Below are 23,502 nucleotides of genomic sequence, written 5' to 3' on the forward strand. Positions count from 1 at the left end.
TCCAAGAACGGGATGCTCCTCACCCATTGAAGAAGCCGGAACCTCCACAAACCGCACATCACGGCTCGTATATACATCCCGCTTAACGGGATCAAAGAGTCGGTAGCCTTGGGACTGGGAGCTGTAGCCAACAAATACCTGTTTGCGGGAAGCCGCTTCGAATTTGTCACGGTGACCTTTGGGAATGTGAACATAGGCATCACACCCAAAGACCCGAAAGTAAGAAACATCTGGCTTCGACCCAAAATACGCCTCAAATGGAGTCATCCCTTCCACGGCCGAAGTAGGAGATCGGTTAAGGATGTGGACTGCAGTAGCCACAGCCTCAGCCCACAGAACCTGGGGGGTCTGTCGGTGCTCCATCATGGTGCGCGCCATCTCGATCACACTGCGGTTCTTCCGTTCGAGAATACCATTTTCTTGTGGAGTATTCGTATTGGCAAACTCCTGGTGAATTCCTCTATCTGCACAAAACCGAGCAAATTCATTAGAGACAAATTCACCTCCCTTGTCGGATCGCAAGGTCTTCAACTTCCGGCCTGATCGGTTCTCCTCAAAGAGAAGCCAATCCTTGAAGTGCGAGAAAGCTTCTGATTTTAGTGCCAAAAAGTAGGCCCATGTCATCCTGCTATAGTCATCCACGATCAGCATGAAGTACGAGCTCCCACGCAGGGACTCATTCCTCATAGGGCCACATAGATCCGTAGATACTAACTCCACCGGTGAAGTAGACCGCCGCGAAGCGGTGTGGGGAATGGCATCCCTATGCTGCTTCCCCTTTATGCAGGAGACACATGGCTGCTGGCTCACCACTATATCCGGCAACCCTCGAGCAAGCTGTCCCCGTGACGCCTTCCGAAGATAGTCATAGTTCAGGTGACCAAACCTAGCATGCCATAATTCAGACTGTGACTGTGAGGTAAGAAGAAGAGTAGAGAGGGCAGTGGAAGACTTCAGTTTGTAAATGCCGTTCTCCTCATATCCACATGATAGAACCTTCCTCGACTCACGATCAAGGACTCGCACTGTAGAACTGTCAAACTCCACCAGAAGACCAAGGGAACAAATCTTATGGACTGAAAGGAGATGGTACCCCAATCCTGGTACATGCAAAACCTCTGAAGTATGGGTGCCACCTCGTCCATCCGGAATAAGCTGCATCTTACCCCGACCTGCAATAGAAACTGAAGAGCTGTCTCCAATGAGAACCTGCCCACGCAAAGGTCGCAGCTGGGCAACACCATCTGATGAAGGAGTCATGTGCCGTGAGGCACCACTATCAATAATCCACTCTCGAGATTGGGAAGCCGCCATCGCAGCATCAGAAGCATTCGGTGAAGCGTCCTCAATGACAACTAGATGTAGAAATGCAGCTGATGAGGGTGCAGCCACCGCTCCAGAATCCTTGGTGTCCTTCTTCTTGGTGTCCTTCGAGTCTTTGTCAGGGCAATCCTTCTTCCAATGGCCAGTCTTTCCACAAATATGGCATGTGGAGTCTTTGTCCTTGTCCTTCTCCTTGTCCTTCTTGGACTTGTTATCCCCCTTCTTCTTCTTTTGGTCCTTCCCCTTCTTCTGAGAGGCTTGACCTGTCAACGCCTCCGTCTTGGAAGCATTCTGTCCCTTTAACTGTTTCTCTTGGTCCAAGACCATAGGAACCAACTCCTCCCACCGAAGAGTAGACTCTCGCCCCGAAGCAATAAGGGCAGAGTAAAATGTACCGAATCGTGGCGGCAACTGGGACAAAAGTGTAATCGCTATGTCTTCGGAGGAGATCGGCTTCCCCGCATTCTGAACCTGCATCTGTAGCTGCCTTAGCTTGTTAATGTGTTCCCTTAGCGAAGAAGACTTATTGACGGACAAGGTCCGCATCTGTACCTCCAAAGAAACCCTCTTCATCAGGGTCATCCGATTGTACATTTGATCAAGCTCCAGCCATATCTCACGAGCCACCGTCAAGTGCTCGATGTGAGCGATCACGGCTGTAGTGCATGATAGGAAGAGAAAGGATCGAATCCTGGCATTCAGTTTGTCCCAATGAGACTGGGCCCTGGCCAGCTCCGCACGAGCATCGGAAGAGAGTTTGGACTCATCTCTTACCGAAGGCCGGTCAATATCTTCCTGTACCAACTCCGCCAAATCATAGGACTCCAGAATGGCCAACATCATAACGCGCCAAATGCGGTAGTTGTCGCCGTCGAGCTTCTGATCTGTAGGAAGAGCCGGTAGGACAGGCACCTTCCGGTCCATAATCGCCTGGAACTCCAAGTCCATCTCTGTAGACATCTTCACCTGCAATGCCTTCTCAAACGCAAAAGCAGCCCCCTCTGACTGAGTAGACTCAGCCTGCTAAGGCTCTTCAGCGTTCCGAAGCTCCTTCACCCGCCGGAGGCGATGAAAAAGCAAAACCTGCACTTTTAGGTTGAAAACTCAAACTTTCTCCGCGACAAACAGCAGTAAACAGCAGCAAATCCACCACCTGTACTCCTTTCCTGTGCGCCCACACTCGTTTCAGCCTTGTTCCAAGGCGCAGCCCTCCTGTCTGCCCTTAAACGCAAAAAACGCAAATTTGTGTCGCGATGGAAACTCCTCTTCAGGTTGATTCTGCGCTCAGTCAGCCCTCAAAAACTGCTCTGATACCATGTCAGAGTGCAGCGGTGCGGAAGCGTAGGACTGAGAGAGAGAGAACGCAGAGAGAGAAGGGAGAGAAAGAGACAGTGTACACTGAAGATCTGCTGTATAAAGAATGCTGAATACAAAGATATACACGGGCGCAGTGCGCTGGACTGCGTGTCTCCACCTCGACGATGCGACCTGCTGTCCACCTCGAAGTCTGCTGCAGTCTGCACTGTCTGCTGTCTGAAATCTGCGAACAGAGACAGAGATCTGCACGGCACCGGTCTGTAATCTGCGACAGAGAATAGTGGCCAGACTGCTGAAAACGTCAGCAATAAATAGGCGAAAAATCACCTAGAACGGGGCTCAAAACTGGGGCGCAGCCTGGAATAAGTGGCTGCAGGCAGTCGGACTGCCACGTGGCAGTCCGACTGCACAGTCCGACTGTCCAGCTGGACTGTGCAGCTGCTGCCTGCACCTGCTGCCTGTAAACAGGCTATGATCTCTGACAAGATAATCCTGGCATCTGACATACATCTGAATGTACCAACTCCAGAGGAGAAGATTTCAAAGAAAGAGACTTTTTATGAGATGTCTGTGCATCTTTACCATAAATACAATGATCACAGTGCTCGAAATCAGCATAACGAAGACAAGGCAAGTAACCCAAACGAGAAAGCACTTTCATTCTTGTTTGACTCATGTGTCCCAACCCGCCATGCCACAAAGAAACGCTTGGCTGCTCGGTCACGGCAACAACATGGTTACGCACACTAGATACATGAAGTGGATACAAAGTATCACTCTTGCAGTCTCTGGCAATCAATCTAGATCCCTTACATATCTTCCATTTTCCATCACCAAAGGTGGTATGAAAACCATCATCATCTAGCTGCCCTGTGCTAATCAAGCTCTTCTTGAGCTGAGGTACATGCCATACATGCTGAAGTGTAAAGACAAAGCCATGCTGAAACTGTAACTGCACATTGCCAATACTTGAAATGTCACATACATAGTTATCCTCAAGATGGACAACACCATGTTGACCCCCTGTATAGGTAGAGAACCACTCATGATAAGAGGTGACATGAAAGAAAGCACTTAAATCGAGAATCCAGATATGCATGTCATCATCTATATCTACAAGTAAAGCATGTGCATCAAAATGTGAAGAGACAAAGAGTACATCACTCCCACTATCACTGTCATGAGTGACTACATTCACCTCTTCAATTTTTACACTGCTCTTCCTAGGCTGACTGTCCTTCTTCTCTTCCTTGCTATCATCAGTCTTCTTGCCTTTTCCTTTCTCTTTCTTCCATTTGTAGCAATCACATTTAAAGTGACCCTTCTTGCCACAATGATGTCATTCAACATCTTTGCCACGTGATTTACCGCGTCCCTTGCTATCATACTTTCCCTTTTGCTGTGATTTACCCCTAGTATGCAAAGCACTGGAAGACTTACTAGATGCATTGTTCTGCCGATTCATCTCTTCCATAAGTAGAGCACTCTCTACATCAGCATACAAAAGGATTACATTAGAATTGCTCATAGCAGTCCTGAATATATTCCAACTTTCTAGTAGAGTGCAAAGCAAGAAAGTAGCCTTAGATTCCTCATCAATCATGAACTTCAAAGCAACCAGCTAGCTGAAAATGGAGTTAAACTCACTCAAAAGAGCAGACATTGCTGTACCCTCTTTCATACGCAAATCCATAAGCTTTTTCAGCCAATATACTTTGCTTGCAATAATCTTTTGTGCATACAGTTCTTCCAGTCTAGTCCATATAGCATATGCAGAATCCAAACCTTCAATGTTGAACAACAAGGAATCAGAAATCGATAGCTCTATGGTTGAGCGTGCAAGCTCATTTAACTCGTCCTAATCATCCTATTCAATGTCCGTGGGCTTTGCCCGTTTGGTTTTGATTGGCTTTGCCTGCTTCTTTTGCAACAAGATATTGTAGCACTGCTTTTGCCAAACTGCAAAGTTATGTGCGCCTTCAAGCTTCTTTATGTGCATCAGATTATTGTTGTCATTGCTGCCAGCCATGATTTTCAGCCCAAATGTGACCAAAAAACAGCAAATGCAGGCCCAAAACTGTCACCCAAGTGATCAAGGTACAAATAAGTACCAATCAGCAATAAATGACCACACAAAAGCATAGATTTCAGATCTATAAATGTAGCGCATTATCCAACTGATTACAGCCGTTCCAAGGGCATATGCATCACATTACATGAGAATCCCCAAATTTTAGCTGCAATTTCTGTTGTACATGTACCCACGGGCATAAAATTTGACACGAACAGTCAAAAGCCCCAAAATTTTGTGCTCAAAGTATCAAACACACATCTGTATTTTCTCTGTCATGCATAGAACATGCCAATTTTGCCAAAATAGAGAAATTTCAGCAAAACCCCCAAATTTTACTAAGTGTTGATGTCCAAATTGCGTGGAATTCAACTTGCATGTATATAAAATGACCAAACATTACACACATTTGGCCCAAACTACAAAATCCCCAAACTGCACGGGGTCCAATGTGCATCAATGTCGAAAAGTTGGGTAAATTTCAGCGCAAATTGTGCATGTACATGAAAAGCCCCAAATGTCGGGGACAAAATGTCACAAATTCCTGCAATTTCTAAGACAGATTTGCTTGTCCTGCCCAAATTCCCCAAATCTGGGAAAAGCCCCAAATTTTTGGGTCAAGATTGCACGAAAATTGGAAGTTGTGCCTCCACGCGTGAACTCCCGTTAGTGGGCAAAAGGAATTTCAAAAAAGAAATTGATTTTGTCAGAAAATCATGACGGGTCCATTGGTCCACCAGGCGGGTCGCATGATTGACGGCGCGCTAGCAGCCGTCCCCTGCCTGCCGCTCATCACGCATCGCGTCGTCAACGCCGGTTGGTCCACACCCCACCGGCTGCTGCCCATCATGACCAGTCCCGCCGACTGCTAGTCCTCGTTTGCAAGCTGCACGTTACCCGCTGCCCGTTGCAAGCCTAGTGCCCCGCTGGTCCTGTCGCACGCTCTCCTCGCTGGAGCCTGGCCTTGTCACCTATGACTGGCAACACGACTGCTTCTCCTGCACACAAGCCTGCCTTTGACTTGTCTCGCCTACTTCCTCGCGAACTGGAACTGTCGCCTTGGCAGTTGCCTCCTCACCGAGCTCACGCTTGACGTCTTGAGAAGCGTGCAAAACCTGATGGCTCTAATACCAATTTGTAGTGAAGGGTTAGGCACGAAGATCTAGACAGACAATCGTTACGTGCAATGAGAGACAGAGAGAGTGAGATAGAGCATAGTCGAGAGTGAGCACATTTGTAGGTACAATGATGAGAGTGTACCTTTAGGTTTTTAAATAGATATATATGTGTAAGTACAAGTGCTAAGGGTGTATTCACACCCGAGCACATTTAAAAGGCACGAGGCCTTTATTTCCAACATATTGTTTGTTGTTTTTCTTTTTACTTTTTTTTTTTTTGGGGGGGGAGGGGGGGGGGGCGGGGGGGTGGGGTGTGGGAGGGGGGGAGATTGTGTAATGGCATGCGAGATGAAGGCATTAGCTGAAGAGCTAAGCTGAGCTGAGAGTTAGAGAAGTGAACATAGAGATAGGTGTATCGTTGTGATGGTACACAAAAAATAAAAGAATGTATTTATATGTTAGGGTACATTAAGAGTGTCTTCACACCCGTAAGTCTACTTAAACGGAGACGAAGGGACTTTACACCCAACAACCTCCCACTTAAAGGCTTGAAGTGGTACCTTTAAGCTAACCAACTCCCACTAAACGAATGCAATGCTCATGCTGAGCCTTTGCAAGAGACTTAGTGAGAACATCTGCAGGGTATCTTGGGTTTTGACCTTAGTCAGTGTGACAAGACCATCATCCAAGACCTGTCGAATAAAGTGATACAGAACATCTATGTGTTTGGTACGTGCATGGAACATGGCATTCTTAGCCAGACATACTGCACTTTGGCTATCACAACCAAGCATTGGAGTACCTGAAGAAAGACCAAAATCCCTGACCAGACAGCCAAGCCAAATAGCTTCCTTAGAAGCTTCAGTGACTGAAATATATTTAGCTTCTGTAGTACTCAGTGTCATAATTTTTTGCAATCTTTAACACCAAGAGATAGTCCCACCAACCAAAGTAAAAACATACCCACTGGTAGATTTCCTAGTATCAAGATCTCCTGCCATGTCTGAATCACAAAATCCCTACAACTCTAGTGTACCCTTTCCATAGCATATACACTTTTCTTGTGTACCTTTCAAGTATCTGAAGATACATTTCACTGCTTCCCAATGTGGCTTGCCAGGGTTAGACATAAATCTGCTAACAACTCCCACTACATGAGCAATGTCAGGGCGAGTTGCAACCATGGCATACATCAAAGATCCACAAGCTGATGCATAAGGTATACCCTTCATGACACTAGCAACTGCATTATCCTCAGGGCTATCAGATTTGCTAAGCTTTGTATGTGGCAGTAAAGGCACACAAAGAGGCTTAGCATCAATCGTATTAAAACTGTCAAGTACTTTGCTGATGTACTTGTCCTGTGAGAGAAACAACAAATGTTGCCCTCTGTCTCTTTTAATGTGCATGCCCAAAATGTGTTCAGATGCCCCCAAATCTTTCATAGAGAAGGCTGAACTCAGTTGCCTTTTAAGAGCATTCAAAGTACTCTAATGCTGTCCTACAATCAGCATGTCATCCACATATAAAACCAGCACAATAAGGCTACCATCATCAACCTTTTTAGTGTATAAGCAGTGATCTGCATGACTGCGTTTAAATCCATGGTTGAGCATAAAGGTATCAAATTTTTTGTACCATTGTCTAGGGACTTGTTTCAACCCATATAAGCTATGTTTCAGCTTACAAACCAAATGCTCTTTTCCTGGAATAGCAAATCCTTTTGGCTGCTTCATGTACAAGCTATAGCTCTTCATCCAAGTCACCATGAAGGAAAACAATCTTCACATCCATCTGGTCCAACTCTAAATCCAAGGATGCAGTGAGAGCAAACAAAACACGGAGCGTAGTCATCTTCACCTCTGGTGAAAAGACCTCCTAGAAGTCTATGCCTTCCTTCTTTGTATAGCCCTTAGCAACCAAACGTGCCTTGTACTCGCGCTTCCCATCAATACATTTCACTTTGTAAACCCATTTATTAGGAATAGCTTTCCTATCCTTGGGAAAAGGTACAAGCTCCCATGTGTTATTTGCATATAGAGAACAACCTAAGAAAGAGCTTTGGTAAAGAGATTCACCAAGTTATCTTTTGTCTTACAATATTCCACAACGATAGTACCATCCAAGATCTTATCTTGAAGAAAATGGTATTGAATCTCTATTGCTCCATCCATACGTGAAACGACAAGTTCCGTGCAATGGCTATATAACTCTAATTGTCTCATAGAACTTAGGAGAGAGGTAGAATGGCTCTAAGGACAGCTAAGCTCTCCCATTTAGATGATCCTACTCTATACTCGGCCTTCATAGAAGATAGGACCACCATTGGCTACTTCTTGCTACTCCAAGAGACACACCTACACCAAGTAAGAACTAGAAACCAATAGTGAATCTCCAAAAGATCAACATCACCAATCCAAACGAAATCTATCCATCCACATGACACTACAACCGTGTCTCCTAAACCTACAGGATAGAAGATGCTAAGGTCAAGGGTACTCTTGAGGAATCAAAGAATTCTTGTAGCAGCCTAGCAATTAGTTTTTCTGGGCTCACTCGTTAACTCCAAAAGTAGACCTATCAAAAAAATAAAAAAATCAATCCATGTTTAAGGAATCAAATTAAGGATCCAATCAACAACTAGTAGTTGAAAGCATCAACAGTTGAGGAATACACATAGGCTGAAATCTTCCAATTAGGATCCATAGGGGTAGAGAGGGGACGACATGCAATCATCTCAAAGGCAATCAAGAGCTCCTACACATCCTGCTATGAGAAAGAAAGAAAGAAAGAAAGAAAGTTATATTAATGTCTACAAAAGGCCAAATCGACCTATCAGACCAAAATGCTACATTTCCTCCTCAAGAGCCTCAAACTTTGATAGCTCCACCTATATTACCTACAACAACCACAGGTTGCCTCGATCTCCAAGCATAGGGTGCTCCTCACCCCTCGCTACAACCCAGCTAGAAGCTCAACAAACCAAATGTCTCTACTAGAGTAGACATCCTAGAACTTTGGATCATAAATATGGTATGCAACTAACTTGGAATTATAGCCCATGAACACCTATCTAGAAAACTTTGAATCCATCTTATCAAGCTCCTTCAAAATATGAACATGCATGCAAAGACCCTAAAATAAGAAACACCAACTTTGCACCAAAGTAAGCCTCAAATAAATTTACACTTTGAATCATTGACATAGGTGATCTAGAATCTGAGGCATCTTCCAATGCTTCAACATAGTCATCGCCATCTCAACGACAGCCACGTTTTTTTGCACCAAGAAGCTGTTCTCTTGCCAAGTATCGGTGTTTGCGAACTCTTCATGAATACCTCACTCTGCACAAAAACAAGTCATCTTGTTGAAGGTGAATTCTACATCTTTATCAGCTCTAATTCTCTTTAGCTTCTGCCCAAACTAATTCATTGCAATGAACTAGTCTTAAAAGTTCAAGAAGCCTTGTGACTTAAGCTACAAGTGATATATCTAAATATCTTGCTATAACGATCCACAATAAGCATGATATATTTGCTACCCTTAAGGGACTCTCAATGCATCTATCCACATAAGTCAATGAAGATGAGCTCCAAGGGGCCCTTGGCCTGTCGAGAAGCCTTGTTTGAGATTGCATCATGCTGTTGTTTGCCTTTGATGCAAGACACACAAGGAGTATGGCTCACCTCAACATCTAGTAACCACAAACCATCTATTCATGAGACAAGCATGCCAGGTCTTGGTCTCGGATTGAGAAAAGAGAGGATAGGAAGTGAGGGCCATTGTGTTCTCGACCTTGTAAACACCATGTTCCTCCTTCCCATCGCACACCTTCCTTGTTTGGCCATCTAGAATCCAAAAGGATTCCACATTTGAACTCCACAACAAGGCCTAGTCTATATGTCTTGCTGACCAAGAGCAAATGGTGGCAAAGACCTAGAATATAGAGAACCTCCTATGTAAAGGCACCACCTCTACCATTGAGAATGATCTGAATCTCACCTATGCCATGAACAAGGACGCAAGAGCTATCAATAATATGGACTTGACCTTGTATCAAACACAAATAGTTTATTTCTTCTTTGGAAGAAGTCATGCGGCTAGAAGCACCGCTATCTACAATTCATTCATGAGTATGAGGGCCATCAATGCAACATTTAATGATAAAGGTGTCTCCAACACCTCTAGGTGGAGAAATGTTGATGATATAGGAGTAGCAGCTGCTCCAAAAGGCTTGAAATCCTTCTTCAACTTGTCTTTCTTGTCCTTTTTTTAGCAATCCTCCTTCCAATGCCATGTCTTGCCAAACTTGTGACAAGCGGTGTCCTCCTCCTTGGGAGTTGTTCTTTTCCTTCTCTTCTAGAGACACCCTCTTCATAGGCATCATCCTATTATATAGCTGCACCAAGTGTAACCATATCTAACATGCACTTGTCATAAGTTTCACATGAGCAATGAATACTTGTCTACAAGAGAGAAAGATGAACGAGCAAATGCAAGCATTCAAGTTGCCCCAATGTGCCTAGGCCTTCTCGAAATACGCTTGCTAGAATGCGAAAAAGTGGAAGAATCTTCAACCATCAGAAGATCAATGCGCTCACAAGCTGCACTAGATCATAGGACTCGAGGATAGCCTCTATCATCACCTTCCAGATGCTGAAGTTTTCACCAACCAATATCTGATCTTGGGGAGATCACTAGGACAAGGACCTTAAGATCCATGATAGCTTGGAATTCCATGTCCATCTCGGTAGACATGTTATTTCCGCCTTGAATAGATCACACATGCTGAGAAGTCCCCCACTGTGGTTGTGAAAACATAGCCATCTACGATTTCCTTTGCTCGAACCTTAAGGTTAGTCAACCGTTGCATGCAATTAAAACTCAAAATTTGCTTCGAAAGGCTTAAAGTACAGCCTTTTCAAGACTTCTACATCTATTCTCGCACACAAAAACAGCAAATAAGCCTCCATTCATGCGCACCTACACTCATTCCAATCATAAGTTGAGATGCAGCCCTCCCGCTCACACTTATAGCTTATAGAGTACAATCTGCACTAGATAAGCCTCAAAAAGTGCAAATTGCAATGTGCCAAAGCTGATCCTACACCTATGTAACTTGAAGTAGAAATGACTACGTAGTGTTCTTTGGCTCGAACATCATTTGCTAGAGCCGACCGTAGAGGGTCATAGGTCGTATGGTTGATGGACCCTTGTATAGCATCCATAACTTCTCTCGCGCCTCTAAAGCTATCTTGCATGAGGTAACCACCGAAAGCACCTCTTTAGAAATATACCTAAGAAGAGCAAAATAAGCACAGCATTATCTACACTCCAAGCAAGAATTGCTTCTGTCATACATGACCAGCAACCCCCCAAACCAAATTCCCCCCCCCCCCCCCTCTCTCTCCACCAAGCTCAAAAACACTTTTCCCACTTACATGGTCAAATTTTGCCAAGTGGCAACCTTCTAATCCCGTTTTCCAGCATTATCAAACTTATTAAATTGATTTCAGAATATTAGTTTTGAAAATCAATTTAATAATTATTTTAATGCCCAAAAAAATAATATCACAAACCAATAATTAAATTGGCTAGGCCAGTTTGTTGACCCTTAAACCAACATTAGTTAATTAATTAATGCCTAGTCTCTAATGCCACTACTTACATTCATGGCCAATAAATGGGTATGGGCCCAAATCTAACATCGGGTACCACCTAGTACTTGTCGGGCATAACTTATTACAACTTTTGTCTTTGGCACCAACTAATATCTCAGAGCCCTATGTCCCACATGATGAAATAATTAACTTACATCTCACATGCACAAGTCACCTTTGCATATTTGATTAACTTTCAATAAAATACTAGACAAAGCATTAAAATTTCGCCTCCTCATGACACCTCTGCTAAGTCATCCAACTTCGACTTGGATCCTCCGACCAAGGTGAAGGTGCACAAGATACAAAGAGGAACTTCCTTGACGCATCAACTAAAGTCTAGCAAGTTTTCAAATCTTGGAGCTAGAATTGACTTCCTAGTTCATGATGGATTGTTACTTGACAAGATTGACTTCTAGTCCAAGCTCACATGAGGAGACACGTTGGCAATCTAGTTGAAGATAGAAAACCTATATTCACGTATGCTCACATGTATTTTTTGACAGGATGGTCATGTATGGCACTACGAGGCATTGTTGACAAACACAAAGAGTTGCTATGGTTCTTCTCTATTTTTAGTTTCCAGTACAATCGACATTGATATCAGGTTCTCTTGGAGGCATCTTGGTAGTGGCTTGATCACCCACTCTTTGGGTATCCATGGTCCTATCTGGTGGTCTTTGTTGAATGGACTATGATGAGTCCTTATCATTGCATCATTATATTTTTTCAAACTACCCATGATCTAAGAGAGAGTATTAGCAAATTTATGAACTTATGAGTGAGTCCATGCATGTGGTTTAGTGGACCAAACATTACATTGATTTTAGGAATTTTTTGTATGTCATTATTAGGTGATTTTGGCATTTATGGCCAGCCAACCAGCATTTAATGTTGACTAACCTGATCATAATGATGGCATATTTTTATGCTATATATTTAGGCTCTCTCCTCCAGAGTCATTCATTTATAGCTTGCAAATTCCAATGCAAATCATATTGGAGAGAGGGAACCAGTACTTGTGCCCACGCAGGCAATGACTCACTATTGTACGCAACTATCTCATCTTTGGTAATATGGATTCCATCAAGCATATCTTTGAGTTCTCCCTTTGCAGTATTCTTTTGTCTTCTTCCATTTTCTCTTTTCTCTCATGTTGTGTAGCCTATTACAACAATCTTCTGCACTTCCATCATTGCACCCACTTCTAACAGAACCAACTCCTTCCACTTAAGGATCTTCGTCAGCCCTAAAGCAATCAAGGTGGAATAAAATGCATTGAAACAAGGTGGCAACAACAAAGTGATTGCCACATCCTCTAAAGTGATAGCCTTTCTGACTTTCTGAACCTACATCTGCAATTGCCACAGTTTATTGGCATGCTCTCACATAGAGGTAGGCTTGTTTGGGTTCTAAGTCTACATCTGTACCTCCAAAGAAACTCGCTTCATCACGATCATCCTATTGTAAAGCCGGTCTAACTCCATACATATCTCACGAGCATTAATCAGATGCTCAATGTGAGCAATCGTGATTGTCTACAAGAGAGAAAGAGAAACAAGCAAATGCCCCATTCAACTTATCCCAATGGACCTGTACCATCACTAGCTACATTTTCTCCCCTTGAGAAGTATGGAAGAATCCTTGATCATGGGGATCATGGGCTCAATCACAAGCTCCGCCAAATCATGAGACTATGATATGGCCAACATCATCACCCTACCAAATGCGGTAGATGTCATCTTCAAGCTTCTAATCCTATGGAAGAGCTGGTACCACCGAGACCTTGAAGTCTGTAATAGCTTGAAACTCCATATCAGCTTTGAAATACATGATTAGCTGAAAAATACTCAACACAAACTAGATAGCCCCTTTGACTTCAAAAAGGCAGCCTACTAGGGCTTCCTTCACTCGTCAAGAACATGAGTGGCAATGAAAAACTCAAATCTGCTGCAAAAGGCTGAAAATGCAGCCTTTCTCCTACTTTCACAATTGTTCCTATACAAACACAATAAATAAATGTCATTTCGCATGCATCTCTACTCACTCTAGCCTTGTGTCAATGCACAGCCCTCTCACTTGCCCTCGAACACTAAAAATGCAGCCTTCGAATCGCACTAAAATCTCCTCTTCAAGAATACCCACAATCAATCCACCCTTCAACATTGCTTTGATACCATGTCAGTGCAGCGATGCGGAAGCGAATGACCGGACTAAAACAGTAAATAAATGTCATTTTGCATGCATCTCTACTCACTCCAACCTTGTGTCAATGCACACCTCTCTCACTTGCAATGTTGAATACAAAAGACAATGAAACCGGCTTGTAAATCTAATCTATAGGGCAGTGACATAAATCTACCACATACACACTATTGAATTCAACAAAGAAAATAAATCGCATAAAGAACTTGATATGAATTAGCACAAATCTCAATCCCAAACTGATTTGATTTTCCAAATAAGGCCATAGACCTGATTGTCCAACAATCTTAGAGCTTTGCCCTACGCAATGCAACTTCAATTCACAGTCAAATTGAAATAATTCAGACCTATAAACATGCTATCCATAAGCCCTAATCTCTGGCATGCATTTGCCTTGAGATTGGATCTTGAGTTTAATGCTTTCAATGGCTAGGAAATTAGATCTGCACATCTGAATACATTTTTCCTAATGCCTTCCTTGAATCTTCAATGACTAGGCAACCCAAAACAAGGGGGAAATTGGGAGTTTCAATCTAAATCTTCAGCAGGCAACTCCACACCCAAAATGACTAAATTCTCCAAACCATAGCCACTGATCTATTGTAAACAGCAAACCCTAATTTTGATTTGCTATGAAACAAAGCTTGCACTGCCTAATAGAAAGAAAGGAGAAGAAAGAGATTGATTTCCAGCTATCAAACACCTCGGGATGGCTGCAAAACACTCTCCTCTTGCTATTCATTGCAAACAATCAGCAAATGTGCTTCTCCTTTTGTTGCTACAGCTCTCCATACTTGGGCTGACCACTTGCTCTTTAATCAAATCACATTTTTTATTAAGGGCTAATTAATGACTTTATCATTAATCATAAGGGTTAATTAATGACTTTATCATTAATCATAAGTGAGCCGCTCAATGGACGAAACTTTAGCTCACAGCCTACTTAATGACCTAAGAGCCATAAGTGAGCTATTGATTGGGTGAAACTTTCAATGTAACTCAACTTTAAGGTGCAAACTTTCAATTCAACGAAAGATTCACATTGCACCTTGTTCCTTTTACCTTGCTTTTATACAAGTTTCCTTTCAAGTGGAGCACTTGGATTACTGGGTGGACAATGTCTCTTTCACTCTTAATAGGGCACCTTTTTAGGCTTGAGAGGTGGTGTTGAGCAACCAAAGTCATTAAGTCTATTATATTACATTATTTCATATTTGGTTTACATTTACAGCCCCAAAAAGGAATTATTTGCTTCCTTTATTATTATCTAGGCACTACCCAAGAGAGTCAGGTGCCGCTCTAGAGAGTTCAATGACTTGTATGCCTGTAAATAGGGCATGGGCATTCATCCATCTTCACTCTACACTCACTCACTCATTCATTCTTCGTCATTTCCCCATTACACCTTCAACCTTAGCCCTCTGCTACTATGGTCCACACCCCTAACCTTGTGGATATATCAATTCTTGGTGCTATCTAGTTTATCGTGGAGCCTTACTAGCTGCGCTTTCATTCTGGAGGTCTTCTTCACATCACCATCAACTCCACACACTCCAAATTGCTGCATTTTGAGTCCACACAGCCTAACAGCCTATTCTTCATTATCTCCGTTGCTGTGTTTGCTAATTTCACTCCTCCTTGGGCTGGTATAGCAGATCATCTTCATCATTATTGTGTGTTTCCGGCTCTTGTTGCCACACCTAGACAACAATTCCCAGCCATCAATGACGGAGGTTGCATTTGTAGCAATTTCAGGCCGTCTATAACACTTTTCACCCTCTTTATCAACCCTGCATCAAATACCTAAGTTTTTTAGTTTTCTTCACTCCCAAAGGGTTGCACAGAAATCGCCTATTTGAGCCGCTTACACGGAGAGATCTTTATCAACATTCTTGGATTTTCTTCTCCAATTGACTGCTCAACAGTCTTCTTGACAGTAGCCATCATCTCAAAGAGATTAGCATCCCCGACAACTTGAGCACTGCATTTCGCCCTTATTGCTATCCTTCATCTTCCAGCATCTACTCCAACACCGCTTGGAGGACTACATTTCACTCCCTCCATAGAGCAAACCTTTTCCTTGTCATCAACATCTCTCCCCAAAGGACTATGTTTCAGTCCCTTCACAGGACAACTTCCTTCTAGGCAATGCCACTTGATCAACCAAGATAGTGCAACCACCTCTCTGCTCTATTGTATCAGCATGATTCAATGTTTATTATCTTCTTCTTCAGTGTTTTTGAGCTTCTCATATCTCCCCACAAACCCTATTGTCTCTTAACACAATATCAAAGCATACCATTCCATCTTTCAACAAATCATAAAGCATGATTGTTATCAAGGAACGCTTGAGCCAATCGTTGGCAATCGAGATCAACAGATGGCCAATTTGTTTTGGAAGGGGCTATTTGAAAATATGGGTACCATGCTGAAATTTTCTTCGTTCTTCCATTGACAAACAAATGGTCAATTTGAAGGGGCAAATTCCAATGTCTTGGATCTCTTGAGGTGCTATATATCAAAGCATAAGACACAGTGAGAGGAGGAGGAGTACTTGCCTTTGGTTGATTTGGGTATAATAATAAGTGCATAGTTCCATTCCTAAGGCTCCATTTGAGATTGTGGAGGGTGGCAAGAAAGTGCCTCCTAGTTTGCACTAAGGATAAGATCTTTGAGGCTAATCGCTATGTTGAGAACATGAATGAAGGTAAAGGAAGCACTTCAAAGATCGCAAGAGAAGCAAAAGAGTACAACCGATTACCATAGGCATGCATTGCAATTTGCATAGGCGATTATATATCATTGTGTTTTGAAAAGGCAAGGCTACAAAAGACGAAGGGCAGAAAGAGAATGTATCCAAAGCTGAATACGCATTACTATGGGCCATTTCAAGTATTGGGGTAGGTCAATGATGTTGTATATCGGTTGAAATTGCCTCCACACTAACAAATACATAATGCCTTTCATGTGAGCTTATTGAGGCCTTTTCATGGTGATGTTTGCCTAAGGTTGAGGAGCTAGATGAGATTTTGATACCCAACTAGTATAACCAGCCTTCCTTCTCGGATAGGGTGGTGATAACCTGATTTAAGAGTTAATTACAGCAATAAATAAATACACATAAAATGAAATACACACTTTACCATAACATTCTTGGACAATAGACACCTTGTTGGCCCCAAAATTGGCGCCCCTTGCGGTATTTCTTTAGCTTTTATTCAATTGGAAGGAGTACAACTTGAGATTCTTCAATCTCCTCCTGCTAACCAATTGCTCTTGCTATCATAAATGACCAGCAAGCCTTTTGGGTCATTTGCCCCTTGATTCACCCAGGACTTCTTCTCCAATTTGACCCTTGGCTGGCCAAATGCTGCCCCAAATCAATTCAAGATGGATTGGCTCCTGAAATCCCTTGATAATCTTCAATTATCAGCTGCTGATTTCAGTCCCTTGAGCCCTCAATCTCTGGCACGAATCCCAAGGTGGCTGCTAAACCCTAATTTCTGCTGTAAATTAGGGTTTACTGCAGAAATTATAGATCAGCCCACCAAAAATGGCTGAGATCTCCTCCGAATGGCTGAGAATTGCTGAGAATGGCTGAACATAGGCTGAAGGAGATCAGAGAATGCTGTAGAGAGAGAAAATTCTGAGATTTTTCGCGAAGAACTGATCAAATTCAGCAGCTTGCCTACTGTACCAGCCCCAAACGGATGCACCAACAACAATAGGAGCATCAGAGACTATGATCTTCAGGAGAAAGTGCATCAGCAGCAATTGCCAGCCTCCCAAGGTCTCCATCACCAAAATGGTCTCCAATGGCTAGGAAATGGCCCCAAAAGCTGGCAACAACAGTCCAACACCTCTTCCCAACAGGTCCAAAATGAAAAAACGAGATTTCCCTCTCCCTTCAGCCCTATTTAGCCTTTCCCCCACTTGCATGGGAAAGTTTTGCCAAGTGACATTTTTCTTAATCCATTTTCAGGAATTTCCAGCCATTTAATTAATTTTCAAAATCAATTAATTCTGAAAATTAATTCAGCCCTTAATCCATGCCCAAAAAATTGACCTTGCCCATCCAAAAATTAATTGGCTAGGCCATTTGCAATCCAAAGTGGTCCCATGCATTAATTGACCCTTGGACATGCATTAATCCATTAGTTAATGCCTAGGCCCTAGTATCACCACTAACACTTAATGGCCAATAATGGTCCTAGGGCAAACTGACACCATAGTTCACCTAAGAACCTAACAAGTATAACTTGTTACAACTTTTGCCTTTCACACCCATCTTTTTCACAGGGTCCTCGGGCCTTCAACTGTAAAAAAAAAAAGTAGCTTGCACCTCACATGTGCAACACATGTGCATCTTTTAATTACACATTTGATTAAACCTTTATTCAAATGTCAATTAAACATAAGCAAAGCATCAAATTTTCACGTCCTCGTGACAACTAGATTTGGGACATAAGAAAAAAATGGTTATAGATAAAACTTCCATGAGATATTTAGTAAAGTTTCAAAACTATTAACCAATGAATACTAAATGGATGAAAGACAGGACCATCCTCAATTTTTGCAACTTTATCTCAATGTTTTTCTTCTTAAACCAACTTTAGATCGAGCTTAGTCAAGTTCAACAAAGCAACACCGTCCAAAGCATTACTTGATACTCAAGGGAGAGGAAGCACTTCCACTCCTGAAGTGATGGATAACTCTAGTGTATAGTGGATCTCATATGTATTCGGCATGCATCCAAGGTATTATTACTGATAGTATGTCTACCATGAGATTACTATTTAGTATACTTATATCACTATAATTGATATGTATATGGATAAAATTTTCATCGTTGCTCTAAGACTTTACATTTGGATCAATTATCAAGGATATTTGGCTTTGATTTTATGGACAACAAGTATATTATAAGGTGCCATTGATAATTCAATCATGGTTTATGCTCAATCTATGCTTCACTATAGTTGATTGGTCATATAGCACTTGTGCTATTTTAGTAATGGATAAATTACATGAGGTAATGGAAGAAGTTTTGGAATTTTTTTTTTTTTGTATTATGTTTTGGTTATACTAACTAGAAATTTTCAGCATGTGTTTGGTAGTAGCATGATTAAGCAATAGTGGATGTTATTTTACTATGATGCCTTATGGAAATTTCAGTACAATATCTTCTACTTTTGACACATTGCAATGCAATTGGGGATGATTGCAAGGATTTCATGGGGAAGGTCTATCCTGAGGACATGTATTTTTAATGCTTTGCTTAGCATTTGGTTTTGGCATTAATCAAATGTACATATATAAGGTGCACATGTGACGTGCAAGTTAGTTAAGTCACAACGATGAACCAAGGACCCCAAGTTTACAATGGGTGTCAAAGGTAAAACTAATAAGTTATATTGATCAAGTACTAGTGGATGCCCAATGTCGAATTTGGCCTATGGCATTTAATTGGTAAATAAATGTTAGTGGTGACATTAGGAACCATGTTTTAATTATTTAATTAATGCTAGTTCAAGGACCAATTAATGCATAGGAACACTTGGGAGTCAAAATGGCTTAGCTAATTTAATTGTGGATGGGCTCTTTCAAATTTTTAGGCAAGAACAAAGAGTTGATTTAATTTTTAAATTTATTAATTCAAAAAATTAACTAAAATAGCTTTAAAATCCAATTAGAAAGCTACCACTTGGCAAAACCTTCCTATGCAAGTAAGAAGAGGTTAGTGGAAAGCCGAAGAGACCATTCTCGACTAAGGAAGAAAGGGGGAACCATTGGGCTAGCACTAAGACATACAAAAGGCCAAAGCTAATTGCACAACTGCCACAAGACGAGCAACAAGTTTCCTTCTCCACCACAATGAGAGGTGGCAACAAAAGACGAGGGCTCACCAATTGCACCGGAATTTTACCTCCCTGGGTTATCACGGGCATCAATGGGGCCAAAGTTGCACCAATACCTATACATTAAAATAGAACATTCAGTAACATCTGCTGATCCAATGTTGGTCACATAGTGACAAGTTCAAAGCTGCCTGCCCAAAGTTCTCAGTCCCTTCTTCTAGATCTTCCAATGAAAACAAATATCTATCTCTATCTGCCTGTATTATTTGCTTTTGCTAGGCCCTTGCATCTTCTTCATTGACTTGTAACACAATCTAGAAGGCCGAATGGCTTGATCAACCACTTATTGACCAGCATTGTCATCCAAGACTTAAGAGGTGTGCTAAAGCAATTGAATGGGGTTTGGATAAACCAACAGACAATAGACTTTAACTTGCAAGCACTCAATCTTAAGAACTGAAATTCTATAATGAAAAAATATAGTGGAGCCAGAATGCTCCTACACCTAAGCACAACCAAAGAGTGGCCCCAAAGCCTGGCACCCCTTGCAGTAATTATTTAATCATTGCTAAATTGCTGGTACAGCTATGTGAAGAATCTTGCTCCCTTGATCTCCAATCTCAGCCTTCAATAAGCCAATTCAATGAAGCTGCTCAATGGACCTGCAATGTTCAAAAACCCATCTTCAATTGCTCTCACCAACCAAGAGGAAGAATGCATCTAAGAATATCTGTTACGGATATACAAAAGCAAAAGAAGACCAATCTGCCTGAACCTAAGATCTCGCCAAGTTCTCCTGCTGCATTGCTAGGAAAGCCCAAATTAGATAAGGTCTTCACTTCCCGCACACCTAGCACACTAGCCTTCACCGTAAGATCACAATCTTGCCCAAATCCTTCACCATCAATGTAGAAGAAACCCTCCAATAAGATCTTCACAGCAGATCTTTCCCAAATGCCACAAATTTCAACAGGATGAACACATGACCTTGCAGGAAGTGCTCAAAACAGCTCCAAAACCATACAAACAGCCCCAGAACTGCACCATCTAACCATGGACAGCATTGCCTACACCAAAATAACCTTTACCCTGCTCAGAACTGCCACTGGCTTGTCCATAAAAGCCATTGCCAGCACACAGGACAACAGGCCAACAGTTAGAACAGCATGATCAGCTTTAGGAATAGCACAATCACCAGTCCAATGTGACTCACTAGTTGCTGGCAGCCACGATCTGCCTGATAGAGCATTCGTGTGGTTGAAAAGCTGCCTTCTTTTGCCATTCATGCATTTCTCCTTCTTTTCCTATGTTTTACCTCCCTTTCACATTTCAGTTTAATAATTAAAGCTAACAATAAAACTTAATTAATATTTTTCCATTAAGTTATTAAACATCAGTGTCCCAGCCCAAAACTTTGGCCCGTTCCCAAATTAATGAATTCAATGAAACTTTCATAAAACATGAAGTCTAAAGGTGCAAACAAACTTGCAAATTAATTAATTCATTGTTTATTTACAGAACCTTAGCAACTGATGGAACTGCCCATGTCCAACAGAATTCATGGAATGTTTTGGACTTGCCCAAAGGGCCATAGATAATTTCATGTCCCTCACGGGTCCTCTATGTGGCATCAGGAATTGTGGGGTGACAGTATACTCAGAAAGATGCAAATAATCCCCTCATGCTGCTTCTAAGAAAAACAACGAAGCTAGTGTCCATCAGTTCCTGGATGGAAGAGTGTAGGATGATCTACCATTCTGCTGTACATAATGTAAACTCTATTAATTGAACAGTCAAAGTGCCAGAAATCATCTTGCTTCAAAACTGAACTATTGCTAGAAGTAAAAGATGAGAAAACAAAACATCTTCAATTATAATAGTCATTGTTTGATCTCATTGTTTCGCCCACTAGACATGCTTGAACATGACTCTGCTGCAAAATAATTCCCTTTGAATCATGTTTCAATGTTTGTGAACATTTGTCTGTTCACACATCAGCCTATGTGCTGCTACAAGCACTGGTCCTAAACATTAACATGTGACTCTGACACACTAGCATTAAAAGTGAACCGCATAAGTAAATGTCAATACTTACACGTTTGCTGGCCTTCACTTTTGTACTAATAATTCTGTGCAATGACTTTTTCCTTGGCAAGATATCATCATCCTCACTACAACAGAGCTCAAAGTCAGTTAAACCCATAATTTCAGTTGAACAATCAGCAAAAGAATAAATGCAATGAACCAGACATATAAGTAGGCTCTTTCCAAACCACACTGATGCTCAATATGAGGTCAAACCTTTCAGATGATGCCAAAATTTTCTCTTGCTCAGATGATTTTCTCAATTTGTGTATCCCTGCAGCATCTTCACCCTAGGAAGTAAAAACAGATAAATCAATAACAAGGTAAACACCAATTCTCAGCTTCATCTTCGCCCTAGGAAGTAAAAATAGACAAAGCAATAACCCGGTAAACAACAATCCTTAGCTTTCAGACAAAAACGCAATCAATGTCAACGATTAACTTCCAAAGACACTAGCACCTTTTTAAAAAACCAATAAAGCTTAATAAAAACAAGTTGATGGCGTTGAATAAAGAAAAACAAGATGATGAATCAAACAGTAATATTTACACACCTGAAATTGTAGGATATTCCATAGGTCAAAGGGCGCTGTTGAGCCACTAAAATTCAGGTTGCACTAGTTAATAATTGCAATGCATTAAACCCTAGTTATTCTCCTTACAGCCCACTTCTACCTACTGCTGCCTATATGGAGACAACTTCATTGTTCTGCCTAATCAGGCAGAAGCGCCTATGGATGAGGATGCATTGTGTAGGGAGCGAAACTCAGTCCTCCAAGAAAGGGGATGCCAGAGAAGACACAGATGATGATGGACAGCAGTAGAGAGAGCAAAATGCAGTCCTCAAGAGTTGTAGATGATGACAAAGATGATAACGCTTTATCACGTAGTTCAATGTGCTCTTTTAAGACACCAGATGATGATGGACAGCAGTAGAGGGAGCAAAATGCAGTCCTCAAGAGTTGTAGATGATGACAAAGATGATAATGCTTTATCACAAAGTTCAATGTGCTCTTTTAATTGAAAATTAAGCGACGAAATCTCTCCCAATGGTGGCTGCTATAAAGACAATTGTTGGGCAGCCAATCTGGAGGAGAAAACACAAAATATGCTGAAGAAATCTCTTTGAAATGATGTGACTTGTGAGCTGAAGGCAAAAGAAAGTTGCCTATTGTAGAAGAGAAGAATGCTGTGTCAATGAAGTCAACAGCTGCTAATGAGAATGATTGGCATGTGTGTAGGTCGACAGCAGTAAAATGCAAAGATGATGAATGTGACGCCTGTGAAGATATGCTAGTGTTTGCACATAGAAAACAGAGAATGTACAAACACGACTAAAACACAATAACTCAGACAAAAATGCAAAACGCAAAACATAGAAGAAAGATGACTCTGAAGTGAATGAATGAATGTTGTAATTGAAGGAAAGAGCATATAAAATGCTCGAAGGCAAAGCTGTCCAACAATTGATGACACTCGTGGGAGCAGGCTGAGGAATAAGTTAGCAAGTGGCATCCACCAAAGACAAATCCCAAGGGCTGTAACCAGCTGACGGAGACTTCCAAGAACTGAGCAGCAGCAAAAGAAACTGATTTGAATCCATAGTTTCCAGAAACGACATTTCAGACTTGCTGAAATGGAATGGCCATTTCTGTTTCTTGGAAATGGCATTTCGGGCAGGTCAAGTAATAGACACAGTAAAACCCTCTTTCTAGCTGTGTTTTTTTGTTGATTGCTTGTTTCGCCTATTCATTGCATGTTTTGGACTGCTGCACCCACTCAAACTGCTGCGAACCTGCCCCAACTGCTGCACAACAGCCCATGGTCACCTTGGCAACATTGAAAGTTCCCTTCTTGAAAGGAAA

General features: G+C 41.9%; 1 protein-coding gene across 5 annotated transcripts in view; it reads right to left on the minus strand.

The window, feature by feature from the left end:
• The window catches only part of LOC148026840 (protein THALLO-like), a 60,450-nt gene that overhangs the window by 11,443 nt on the left and 25,505 nt on the right, over positions 1 to 23,502 (minus strand). For all 5 annotated transcript variants that reach the window (XR_015692911.1, XR_015692910.1, XR_015692909.1 and 2 more), the window contains exons 14-15: positions 21,854 to 21,927; positions 21,648 to 21,723 (exon numbers count right to left, since the gene is read on the minus strand). Coding sequence is in view for 2 of the 5 variants with exons in the window: in XM_087691379.1 (XP_087547505.1) it covers positions 21,648 to 21,723; positions 21,854 to 21,927 (150 nt within the window). In the remaining 3 variants the exon portion in view is untranslated. The remainder of the gene's footprint in view (positions 1 to 21,647; positions 21,724 to 21,853; positions 21,928 to 23,502) is intronic.

The sequence above is a fragment of the Lygodium microphyllum genome, chromosome 13, assembly GCF_053477565.2.
Source record: "Lygodium microphyllum isolate KBCC chromosome 13, Lygodium_microphyllum_v1.1.10, whole genome shotgun sequence".
Lineage (NCBI taxonomy): Eukaryota > Viridiplantae > Streptophyta > Polypodiopsida > Schizaeales > Lygodiaceae > Lygodium > Lygodium microphyllum.